The sequence below is a fragment of the Colobus angolensis genome, unplaced genomic scaffold (assembly GCF_000951035.1).
Source record: "Colobus angolensis palliatus isolate OR3802 unplaced genomic scaffold, Cang.pa_1.0 Scaffold61, whole genome shotgun sequence".
NCBI lineage: Eukaryota > Metazoa > Chordata > Mammalia > Primates > Cercopithecidae > Colobus > Colobus angolensis.
Window position 1 is genome coordinate 6,996,231 of NW_012119710.1, and position 12,844 is coordinate 7,009,074.

Consider the following 12,844-nt stretch of genomic DNA (forward strand, 5'->3'; position numbering starts at 1 on the left):
TCACTGCAGTTTTGATCTCCCAGGCTCAAATGATTCTTGTGCCTCATTCTCCTGAGTAGCTGGGATTAGAGGTGCTTACCACCATGCATGGCTAATTTTTTTTTGTATTTTTAGTAGAGATGGGGTTTCACCATGTTGGCCAGGCTGGTCTTGAACTCCTGGGCTCAAGAGATCTGACTGCCTCACCTCCCAAAGTGATGATATTACAGGTGTGAGCCACTGCGCCTGGCACACCTGGCATATTTTGTCCAGCGTACATGTTCAATAAGTGTAAACAAGAAATACAGGTAAATCCTATTTGCAGTTTCCTAACTTGCTTCCCATTCTTCATGTCTCAGGGACCACTGGCATCATGGCAGAGATGAACCTCACCTTGGTGACCGAGTTCCTCCTTATTGCATTCACTGAGAATCCTGAATGGGCACTCCCTCTCTTCCTCTTGTTTTTATTTATGTATCTCATCACCTTCTTGGGGAACTTAGGGATGATTATTCTGATCCGTATGGATCGCCGGCTCCACACCCCGATGTATTTCCTTCTGAGTCACCTCGCTTTCATAGACATCTGCTACTCATCTGTCACTGTCCCCCAGACACTGACAGTGCTGCTGGAGCATGGGGCAGCTTTATCCTACACACGCTGTGCTGCCCAGTTCTTCCTGTTCACCTTCTTTGGTTCCATCGACTGCTACCTCTTGGCCCTCATGGCCTATGACCGCTACTTGGCTGTGTGCCAGCCCCTGCTTTATGTCACCATCATGACACAGCAGACCTGCTTGAGTCTTGTGGCTGCAGCTTATGTCGCTGGTCTCTTCAGTGCCTTGGTGCGGACAGTCTCAGCCTTCACTCTCTCCTTCTGTGGAACCAATGAGATTGACTTTATTTTCTGTGACCTCCCTCCTCTGTTAAAGCTGACCTGTGGGGAGAGCTACACTCAGGAAGTGGTGATTATTGTGTTCGCCATTTTTGTCATCCCTGCCTCCATGGTGGTGATCTTGGTGTCCTACCTGTTTATCATCGTGTCCATCATGAGGATCCCCTCTGCTGGAAGCTGGGCCAAGACCTTCTCCACCTGTACCTCCCACCTCACTGCTGTGTCACTCTTCTTTGGTACCCTCATCTTCATGTACCTGAGAGGTAACTCGGGCCAGTCTTTGGAGGAGAATCGGGTAGTGTCTGTGCTTTACACAGCAGTCATCCCCATGTTGAATCCTCTCGTCTACAGCCTGAGGAACAAGGAAGTGAAGGAGTCCCTGAGAAAAATTCTCAATAGAGCCAAGTTGTCCTAACCATCTCCAAACTTGGAAAATCCCAAGAACCACCTACTCTGTAGTGTCAGCATTCTGGACGCTCACTATGTATAGCACGCTCAATGTTTAAATGAATATATTATGGTACTAGGTATAAAAAAGAACCAGAACTTTCAGCTCCAGGGAGAGGAAGGAAGATAAGGAAAAGTCAACCTGAAAAGAGATTGGAGTGGGAGTTTTGATTCCCAGGACAAGTGACAAAAGGATTTGAAATTAAATCCTGTGCAATCCAAATATGACACACCTCACCTGTCTGTGATTATAAGAGTAGTTTATTTTGCAAAATTTTTAATGAAAGATTTTCGTCATATAGAAATGTTAAAAATAATGTGTAGTAGATTTCCTATACACAGTACTGAGATTGTGTAATTGCTAATATTTGCTATCTTCACTTGGTTACATAGATGTAATCTATCCGGGAGTTTATTCATCAATCAATTCACTCATCAAACCACCTTTTTTTGATACATTTCAAGGTGAGTTACCGACATCAGCATTAGTACCCTTTACTTCTATGTGCTTCAGAATTATATCATCACTTAGGATTCAATATTTAGATTACATTTATTTTTAATGATCAAACTATGGTCGTTTGATGATCCAGTTAGTAAAGCTGACCCTGCTAAGGTATTCCTTCACATTCTGTTAGTAGGTCTCAAGAAGCCCTCACACAAACCTCTAAACAATGCCTACAATAATGTGTCACTCAATTGCTATCACTTGTGTATAAATGCGCTGTTCTTTTCTTCCCTACCTATTACAGCTGTCTCTCGTCATATGGCATGATTAAAAATCCACTTAGCAAAGTTATACCATTCCCACTGCCCATAATGGTGTGCTCAGTGTCTGTATCATAGACATTGACTCTCTGTGTTCTCAAAGCTTTTTCCCTCAGGGAGGCAGAACATTGCTGCATTCCACATGGGGATAGGCAGGAGGGTTTGTCCTTGCCTATCCTGGGTCCGTACGCTCTCCAGCAGCTCAGCCTGCATCCAAAGCCTCACAAAATCTGTCTGTTCTTGATCTTGACTTTTCTAATCACAGGGGACTTGTCTCAATCAAACTCAAGGCACTGGAAGAGAATGGGCCCCATCTATTAATCTTTTCTTCATTTAAACAAATTTTTATACCTGGAACTCAAACTTCTTTTCCATCTCCTAGATTACAAAATAAATAAATAAATAAATAAAACCCCAAAACCAAAACAACAACAAACCCAGGATCCCCTGTATGTGAATGATATAAACAATTGTGGAAGGGGAAAGGTGGGGAGAGGGTGACAGTATCTTACAAACCTAGGATGATTTTAAACTCAGCCAGACAAAAATGCTGTGTCCAACATGGAATTCCAGTTACAAGACTTTAAATGGGAAGAAGATATGTGAAAGGTGGGAGACTCAGCATGCAGGTAGCCAAAGGATATTCAATGGAAGGTTACTTATAGTAAAATAAAACACATCTGAATCTTTAAAGACATTATGTTTATTCTAGAAGACAGGATATATGAAAGTACATATTATCATTTTCACAAGAAATATTTTATCCCTTTAATAGTTTTTTGTCTGGTTGGGGAAACCCAGGCTTAAAATTTATAACTTCACTAAGGGGGATAGTTGATAAATAGTATATGTGTCAATTGTGTTACAGGTGGTGTAAAAAATGTTAAAGAAATGTTAGAAAGCTTGAATCAGTGATATGAAATTCTCCCCTGGTTGTAAAAGACAATATTGCGTCTGTGTGAATAAAAGCAGTATACTAAGGAGTTATTTGCTCTCTTAGAATCTACCAGAAGTCGGGAAGTACACAATGAATGGAAAGGGGCTACTAAGAGAATAAGTTGCCAGGTAGAAGAAAAAAAAATTAATGCCTCCTTCTGATTAAATTCTAAACAAGTATTTGCAGATTTATATTCAAGAAGGCAGGGCTAAGTGAAAAGACTGTAGGAACTAGTGGTCATGAAACCCCATGTTGTATATGGAACATTATCTACCTTTTCATCTATAAATAGAGCTCAGGAAAAGTTAAAAAATGCTTTCCATTTAGGTATGGAAGATGAGTCGGGGTTCAATTAGGACATTTTAAAGAAAAGTTGACAATAGAGAAGTTACCTGATTGTAAATGGGTGTCAATATTTCCTTACATTCTGCTATATCTTGTGTTGAACTCATTCAAATAAAAAACCTGTGATTGTTTTAGTCCAGTTATTTTAATTCTGGAATGGAAATCCTACCATTTTTGACAACATGGGTTTACTGAGAGGACATTATGCTGTTAAATAAGCAAGTCACAGAAGGACAAATATTGCATGCTTTCACTTATATGAGGTATCTAAAAATATTAGGTTGGTGCAAAACGAATTGCAGTTTTTGCCACTTTTCTCAATGGCAAAACCGCAATACCTTTTGCACCAACCTAAGTCAAGCTCATAGAAGCAGAGAGCTGCATGGTGATTGTCTCAACTGGGGAGAGGAAGAAATAGGAGAATTGTTCAATCAGCATAAAGTTTCAGTTATGCAAGATGAGTAAGTTCTGGTCATCCGTTGTACAACATAATACCTATAGTTAACAATATATTGAATACTTTAAAATATGTTAAAAGAATAGATCTCATGCTAAATAGTCTTACCACCAAAAGGCCAATCAAGCAACCAAACCCAGAAAACAACAAAAAAAGAAAACCCACAAAAGAACATTGGAAAATTTTTATAGATGACAGATATATGATATGTGTATGTTCAAACTCACCAAAATGTGTATATTAAATAACTGTAAGTTTTTTATATAGTAATTATGCCTCAAGCTTTAAAAAAATCTGCTTTTGGATATACATGCTTAAGGGAAATCCAGGTTACTGAAACCAGGAAACACCATCTACTGGGATGTTTTGAATGTAGCTATAGTACCTAAAAGGAGAATAACAAGGTCTTCTGAAGAGAAACCTTGGACATCCAGCTCACACGGTAACAGCAATGGTAGCACCCATCTGCATCCTGCCTGGTCTCATGCCAGACACTCAGCCCGGCTCCTCCCATTACCTTTCTCAAGTGTCTGCCAACACACGCTGCCCTTCAAGGAGAACTCCACTATCAGGATCCAGGTCCTCAGGAGCTGTCAAAGAAGGGACTTGTTGGTAGCATGACCTTTCTAGTGGGCCTCAGGAGGGCCTCCCAGCCTTTTCTGCCCCAAACACGAATGAGATATTCTGGGGACCACACTACTTGGTACAAAAGGGGGAGAAGAAAAGCCACAGTTCTTCCCTGGTAAGTGCGAGTTGGCAGATATTACTTTATTTTGGTTGCAGTGAATATGAGCAATACAGCATGATTTTTGAGTAGCCAAGAATGAGCCCGAGTCCATCTTAAATCCTTATTCTTTGTTTAAATTTTCTTTGCTTTAAATTAGTCTGCCTGACCTTTTCTTGGAGACTATAGGATATGATAGGAAATGTTGGGTGGTGATGGTCCCCGGTCAGCTGAGTGGCCTTCCATAAAACAGTTTCCTTGTTCTGTATCTCAATTTCTCCATCTGAAAAATGGGGGAGCAGGTTGATTAAGAGAATTATGAGTCCCTCCGTGGTCTCAGATTCTTTCTATCTAGGCTTCAGCCCTGTTAAATTTTAAATTATTTGAGAAGAGATTTCACATAAAGCATTGCCAGTCATCTCCTTCAGAAGGGAAATGTCTGAGACTTCTCTCAGAGCATGGGTTAAGATGGAGAGAGAGCACTTGAGAACCTGGAAACAGAATTATGGGAATGGCTAAGGCCAAGGAAGATGGAGTGGCCAGAGACACATTTTCTGCATCTTACGTTGGCCTTAGACGTCAGGCTTAAGCTTAAAAAATGATCAAGCAGCCATTGTCTTCCCAATGCCTTGTTCATGGCAGATAGGATGTAAACAGAAACTGTTTAGACTCTAGTGGCCAACATGCTTTTCACTCTGCCACTTGTTGCCTCCTTCAGCCACTGCTCAGCCAACATCTCTGTGGGGTTCTCTGAAGCACAGGTGCAGTGGGAATTTCTCTGATTCTTCTTACCTTTGCGTGGTAAAAATCTATTCTTTTGTGTTCCCAGAACAGCATTCTCTCTTATCTGGGAAATGCTCCATTCTTTACTCTAACCATGTGAGTCATGCAAGTACTACATCTCCGTGTAGATCCTGTCTTCCTGGTCTTCACTGTTTGGAAACTGATCAACATTGGGCCAATCCTGGTACCCCATTTTTTGGCCACATAACATCTGGGTTCTTCCTTGGGATTTTTTTTTTTAAGTTGGAACATGGAACTTGGAACATAAAAACATGTTATTTTTTTTTTATGGAACATAAAAACATGACTTTTCATCTTCTTTGTGGCAAAAAAAGCTAGAACATGTGAAGAGTAGAAACAACTGGTGGGTATTTTTTTCTACTTTGTTGAAGAAAAGAACATTGAGTCAGAAACAGTTCCAGACAATAGAGAAATTCTTGGTGTCATGGGAGTTGTTGGTCACAGTTGTGCCTGAGACTTAGCTGCATTCCTTCCTCCCCTCCCCATGGTTTTGAGAATCATGTAGTGAATTCATCTATGGGTTTAAGTCATGTTACCTGCTGGGTTTCTGCCACTTGCAACTAAGAAATTCTCATTAAGAAACCCAGGGACTGTAAGTCATTCTTCCTTTGGGATTTCATTCTCCACATCTGTAAAATGAGAAGGTGCACTGGATTCCAAAGTTCCTTCTGGCTTCATCATTCTGGAAAATTCAGACATAAAGGCTCTGAAAACACTTGGAGAAATCTTATAGGGGAAGCAATGGAGGACACTTACCTCAGGATTGCACACCTCTGAGAGGATTTGGAGGAAGCACAGATATGCATAGAACTGAATTAAGGTTAATGCACTTAATTATTTGGTCATCTTTATTTGAGGCCCCTTCTATATTTAAGAGCAATAAGGGATCACTGGGTAAAGTGCTGATTAACCAGTTTGGCATTAAAAAGTCACAGACTGGGAATCAAATTAACTACTGATGTAATCATTAAACATCTCCCTATTTGGAAGCCTCAGCCTGTTCATCTGTGAATTGAAAAGCCTGGGTTATTTGACCTCTAATTCCCCCTTCAGTTCCAGCATCTTATGAGAGCCTAAAAAAAAATTCTGCAGTTCTACAATATGTAAAGGGAGGGCAGGGACACCAATGATGAATTGAGAGGGGAACGTTTGCAGTAGGATAAGTCCTTCCAAAGTCCTTCAAAAGTGAATTTATAGGCACTAGGTGTTCCTCAGCCTTGAATTGGCATGAGATCCACCTAAGTCTGGATGGAAGAAGATAGTGAAGATGAATTTCGGGGCAAGAGCTGAAGATACGTCCTCCTTACCTACTTCCTAGTTCCTCCAGGCCACAAGTCATAACTTCTTGGCTGTAAGGAACACTTAAAGTAGTTCAAGAAAATATCTTTTTGGAAGAAGAGAGGATTATCCCTTGAAATAAAGTCATCTTGGGTCTTTTTCTGATCCAATTGGCTATGGTTAGAAAGGTAAGGCCAGCCCTTCACCAGTGGCCATGGTGATACTTTGTAGAAGGAGCGAGGGCCTGGTCGAGTATCCCAGGAATTTCCTACCACAATCTATTCACTTTGAGACTTAGGTCTCATCTGTTAGCTGAGTTCCATTCTTCCTAAAAAGCTACAAGGTAAATACAGACATAGAAGGAAGAACCCCTCAATTATTCCCAAACGTGGAGTTCAGAGACATCTTCATGACAGTTAGCAATATACTAAAGGAATTAGGAGTGTGCCTTCCGGAGACAGACCACATGGGTTAAACTCCAGCTCTGCCACTTACTGTGGGATTATTGGTGGTCCATTTCAACAATCTGTGCCTAAATTTTCTCATCTCCTTAAAATGAAGATAATAATAGTACCTAGTTCATGAAATTGTTTTGTGGATTAAATGAATCTATCATCTATCTGTCTATTTATCTATCTATCTCTATCTATTTTCTATCAATCATCTACCTATTTATTATCTATCATCCATTTGTCATCTATCTACCTAATCATATATCTGTGAATCTATCTACTATCAATTGTATGTATCATCTGATTTATCATCATCTATCATCTCTTAGAAGAGTGAATTGGCATACAGTAAGTAGCTAAGTTGGTCTTTGCTGTTGGATTTTCCTGTTGGATTTTCCTTTCCAAATTCTGCTCAGATCTATAGCTCTTAGAAAAAAAAATCTAAACCTCTTTTACTTCAGTTTTATAGGCTCTAATACTCACAATATATGAAATTTCAATCTATACTCTGAGGTTCATTTTGCTTCTCTTCTGGGACTGGCCAAACAGTGACTGAACCGTCTTAATAATCGTTCTGATAGTGTTTTTTTAATTAAAAATTTTAATTGACAAATAATAATTGTGTTTACATATTTATAGGGTACAACGTAATGTTTTAGTCTATGTATGCATTATAGAATGATTCAGTGAAGCCACTTAAATAAGCCAGTTGTTTTAAGTTTGACTATGGCTTCCTGAAAGCAGGGCCTTGTTGGCCTCACAGTCTATTTCATATGGGGTAGCAATGAGGGGGTTGCTGTAATTAGATAGTAGAACTGCAGGGGCTCAGCCATTGGATCCGCTTCACAATCAAAGAGAGAGACATTCTTTAAAGGGCAAGGTGGTTTCCTCTTCCATAGTTCCTGAGGGATCCTCCTGGAATGATGTTGTTCCCCCAGACTCCCTTCTAATTCTTTCCCCAGTAGGAGTGATTGCTCCTGGGGGAGTTAGTCAGAGACTTTAAGGAGCCAGATCCTGAGATGAGTCATCAGGAGATGCTGTTTCTTGGAACAAATACTACTTTGCTGTTTGGCATTTGGACAGTTTCTGAGCCTCTTTAGAGCTGTACTGCCTAAGGAGCATCCTTCCCTTGGAACTCTAGTTCTGTATGATGCTAATGAAAAAGAAGTTCTGTGCTCAAATTCTTTTGGGAAATGGTGGGTTAGGAAAAAGTTGATGAGGTTTCCTTTTTTATTTTTATTTTTATTTAACTTTTAAGTTCAGGGGTACATGTACAGGTTTGTTACAAAGATAAACTTGTGTCATGGGGGTTCGTTGTACAGATTATTTCATCACCCAGGTATTAAGCCTAATGGGTAATAACCTGTTAGTTTTTTTCCTGATCCTCTCCCTCCTCCCACCTTCCACCCTCCAATAGGCCCTAGTGTATGTTGTTCCCCTCTATGTGTTCATGTATTCTCATTATTTAGCTCCCACTTATTCTCATTATTTAGCTCCCACTTATAAGTGAGAATATGTGGTGTTTGTTTTTCTGTTCCTGTGTTAGTTTGCCAAGGTTTCTTAATTATAGGATTTTGTAGATCCTTTAATATGCTAATATGTAATGTGATTTTCCATGTGAAGAATATAGTATTCAGTGGTCTCCAGATTTATGAGAACAGTGAACATATTTTCCTGGAACGTCTACCTGTGACACCTGGGGAAAGGTAAGGCCTTCAAAGTAGAAGCCTTCCGGTATGATTCTCAAATCTGCTACATGTTATAATCACCAGGGAATTTACGAAAATTACTGTGTTCGGCTCCTACACTCAGGCATTCTGATTCAATTGTTAAGGGGTATAATCTGGGCCTCAGAAATTGCTTCCCAGGTAATTCTAATGTTCAGTGAAGCTTGAGAACCACTGCCCTGGGGTCCTTTTGCCTAGCACCATATTCCAGATCAACTGAGCACTGACCTGGTCCAAGTCATTGTTTTGCTGCCAAGAAGCTCCAGAGTCCTTTCTGTATCTAGGTTTCTAAAATTTGTAAGACAGGGAAACATCACATTCACCCTATCTCGGGTCTCCTGTGAGGAAGAAAGGCACTGATAGGACTTTGGAGAAATCATACTTTGCAAGAACATGTCTTTATTATTTTACTTTAGTTTATGGCAGGACATACAGAGGGTCAGGTAGGCCTAGAGGTCCAAATCCCAAGACATTGTTGCCACAATTTTTGGAGATTAACTGTATGGAAATCCACTGGTATGCCTGTTCATAATGTAGATACTGCTCCCATGGCAGATGTACTGCATCTGCATCGATCTATGGAGGTGGGGCACTGCTATTTACATTTTAAACAAATTCTTTGGATAAATTCTTATGCACACTGAAGTTTGAGAACTAGTGCTATGGTGGAGGGGTTGGTTACCATCAGGAATTTTGCTCAGCTTGCCTGGTGGAAGTCTGTTCACAGCCCGCCCACTCTGGCCTCTCCAACATTTTATCTTATGACTCCCCACCTGCACCCTTCTCTGCTTCTGCCAAATGGTGAACTTTCGAAGTCATCAATTACAGCATGTTTTGGCAATGTGGAGCAAAAGCGTATGCTTATTAAAGCTTCCTTTGGGGATCAGTTCATAGCTGGCTGGGGTGGCATTGTGTAAAACCCCTGAAAAAACTCCCAACCGAGATATAGGAAACCTTCAAAGAAGTACATTTCTTTTGGTACAAGGCAGGAAGAAGACAAGACTAGGAAACTTGCTGAGGGATGGGGCTTTGGAAGTTTGAAATTAAAGAGAAACTTTCAAAGATATTAATTAGACACCTTGTTAGGAAGTCATATGAAGATAAATCACCTTCCTCTGGAGAATCACCTCAGGAACCAATTAGGATGTGATGCTGGGACAGTGAATATAAGAAGCACATCAGCAAGGTTTCATGCTAGATTGGAAGCTCAGGGAGAAAGTCTGGTCCCCTAGCCTTGTTATCTCAAAGTAAGTCTAAAAAAAAATCTAAGGAAACACTAGTGTCAGGGATATATTGCTTTGTCAAGGGGTAGAGGAAAGAGAGACTCCTAGAAGTGAGAATAAAAGACAGAAGTATTGGAAGTGACCCCATCTCATCAGATTGCTATGATTATGGGGATATTTGCAATTTTGTTTATGGGAAGGGAACAAAGACAAGGTAACTGAAGACCAGAGAGGAAATGTGACTTGCCCAGGGTCTTACATGCAGTATGGGTAAACTAGAAGCCAGGTGTCCTTTGGATTGGCAGGTGATGGGCAGACGACACACTAAACAGAAGAGGAGTGCATTAGCAAAGTAGAATTCAGGTGAGGACAGTTTGTGTCCAGCTCATGACTTTCAGATCTAATTTGTTTTCTTTGTTATTCTCCTTAATGGATCAGCTCAGTATTGGTCTGGCTGCTGGTACATCAGGTATTCAAACACTATCGAAGCCCTCCTTTACAGCCCTGTTCTAGAATTCCACTAAGGACCCCCAAATTTATTAACCCGAATTCCTCCAACAGCACTCAGACAACACCAGACTACAAAAATATTTCTGCTTTCAAATTTGGATGCTGTTTATTTTCAAGCTGCTGTTTTTATTAGGGGCTTTGAGAACAACCAAACAAGGTTTATGGAGTTTTGTTAGGTGCCTAAAAAAACTTACGTTTGCTCTTTTGAATCCAAGGTTAACGCTTGAGTATGTGTTTATGTGTGTTTATGTACACCCTTAATAAGCCAGTCAACTCTAATTAGGGTAACAGCTGTTAAACTTTCATGTTGTTAGACTGAGAATAGTAATATTCCTACAAGCAGAGCCCATTGTTGATTGCTAATAGATATTTTTGTTTATATGTTTTTGTTAAGAGAATATAAATTTTCCTTCCTTAAAACATTCATTTAAAATTTTAAATAGCCGCCTTATATATGTGGAGTGCTTTTAGCTTTCCAATGTGCAGTGTGCATTTGCCTCTGTTTTAACCTATGCATTAACCTTATCTCATAAGCAGGGCGAGCATTATGATCCCCTTTTGGCAGAGGAGGAAATTGACGTTCAGAGAGGTTAAGTGCCTTGTGTAAGATCAAACAGCTAATTGGGGATAGTTGCAAATACAAGTGCTGACTTGTAAGTCAGGGAATCACTTGCTCTCCGTTCTTTCTACAATAGAAGCATTCATCACTTTTTATCTTATGTTACAGTGAGTGAGCTCTATATCTGTCTATATCTATCTTCGACTGAAAAGTGTGTTGAAGTTGAGTGCCCACATGTAAGACATTCAATTTAAAGCTTTGTTACTTGAAACCATTTGAACTCCTCTTCAGGTGTCCCCTCCTCTGGTCTTGTCTTAGCCATTGCAGGTGAACCACTGGATGGATGGCTGAAAGGAATTACACCGTAGTGACGGAGTTCTTCCTTACTGCATTTACTGAACGTCTCCAGTGGAGGGTTCCTCTCTTCCTCGTATTTTTGAGTTTCTATCTTGCCACTATGTTAGGGAACACAGGCATGATCCTGATCCGCGGAGATCGTCGGCTCCACACCCCAATGTACTTCTTCCTCAGCCACCTTTCCTTGGTGGACATCTGCTACGCGTCCACCATCATCCCTCAGATGCTGGCTGTGCTGTGGGAGAACGGCACAACCATCTCCCAGGCTCGCTGTGCAGCTCAGTTCTTCCTCTTCACCTTCTTTGCCTCCATCGACTGCTACCTCCTGGCCATCATGGCCTATGACCGCTACGCGGCTGTGTGCCAGCCCCTGCTTTATGTCACCATCATGACCGAGAAGGCCTGCTGGGGTTTAGTTACTGGGGCTTACGTTGCTGGTTTTTTCAGTGCCTTTGTTCGAACGGTCACAGCCTTCACTCTCTCCTTTTGTGGAAACAATGAGATCAACTTCATTTTCTGTGACCTCCCTCCTCTACTAAAACTCTCCTGTGGGGACAGCTACACTCAGGAAGTGGTGATCATTGTGTTTGCTGTTTTCGTCATGCCTGTCTGTATCTTGGTGATCTTGGTGTCCTACCTGTTTATCATCGTGGCCATCCTGCACATCCGCTCTGCTGGAGGCCGGGCCAAGACCTTCTCCACCTGCGCCTCCCACCTCACTGCCGTGGCTCTTTTCTTTGGCACCCTCATCTTCATGTACCTGCGAGACAACGCAGGCCAGTCCTCCGAGGGAGACCGAGTGGTGTCTGTGCTCTACACGGTGGTGACCCCAATGCTGAATCCCCTTATCTATAGCCTGAGAAACAAGGAGGTAAAAGAGGCTGTTAGGAAAGCCCTGAGCAAATCAAAGGCTGCTAGAAGACCCTAAATGGACCCTTGTGAAATATGTCATTCCTTAGTTTCCCCATCTCTTCTGTCTTTTCTCAATAGCACCTTCTGGAGAGGCTTTCCAGGTAACCCTATGCAAAATCGCACCTGAACTCCCCACCTCCACTTTCTGATTTATTATTCTGTGTGTTCACCATCTGACATACTAGATGTTTTATGTGTTTGGCATTTTCTAATGCTCACAACTAGAAAGTAAGCAACATGAGAGTAATTTTTTTTTTTTATCTGAGCTTCATTTCTGTATGTCCAGTTCCTAGTACAGCACCTAGCACGTGAAAAGCACTCAAGAAATATTTGAACCTCAGGTTCCAGTGTCTGCTTTGAAGTTGTAACTTCTTCAGTCATCAGTTTTCTCATCTGTCAAGTAGATTTATCTACCTTACAGGACTGTGGTTTTGAGGATCTAATGCATAAATGGACAAGGATTGCCTCTGT

General features: G+C 41.0%; 2 protein-coding genes across 2 annotated transcripts; both read left to right on the plus strand.

The window, feature by feature from the left end:
- Positions 1–344: 344 nt before the first annotated feature.
- LOC105527183 (olfactory receptor 9Q1) lies at positions 345–2,475 on the plus strand. Its single transcript, XM_011963465.1, has one exon. It carries the CDS (start codon positions 353–355, stop codon positions 1,286–1,288), a length of 936 nt encoding a protein of 311 aa, XP_011818855.1. The 5' UTR covers positions 345–352; the 3' UTR covers positions 1,289–2,475.
- Positions 2,476–11,399: 8,924 nt separating this feature from the next.
- LOC105527184 (olfactory receptor 9Q2) lies at positions 11,400–12,466 on the plus strand. Its single transcript, XM_011963466.1, has one exon. It carries the CDS (start codon positions 11,448–11,450, stop codon positions 12,387–12,389), a length of 942 nt encoding a protein of 313 aa, XP_011818856.1. The 5' UTR covers positions 11,400–11,447; the 3' UTR covers positions 12,390–12,466.
- Positions 12,467–12,844: the final 378 nt, after the last annotated feature.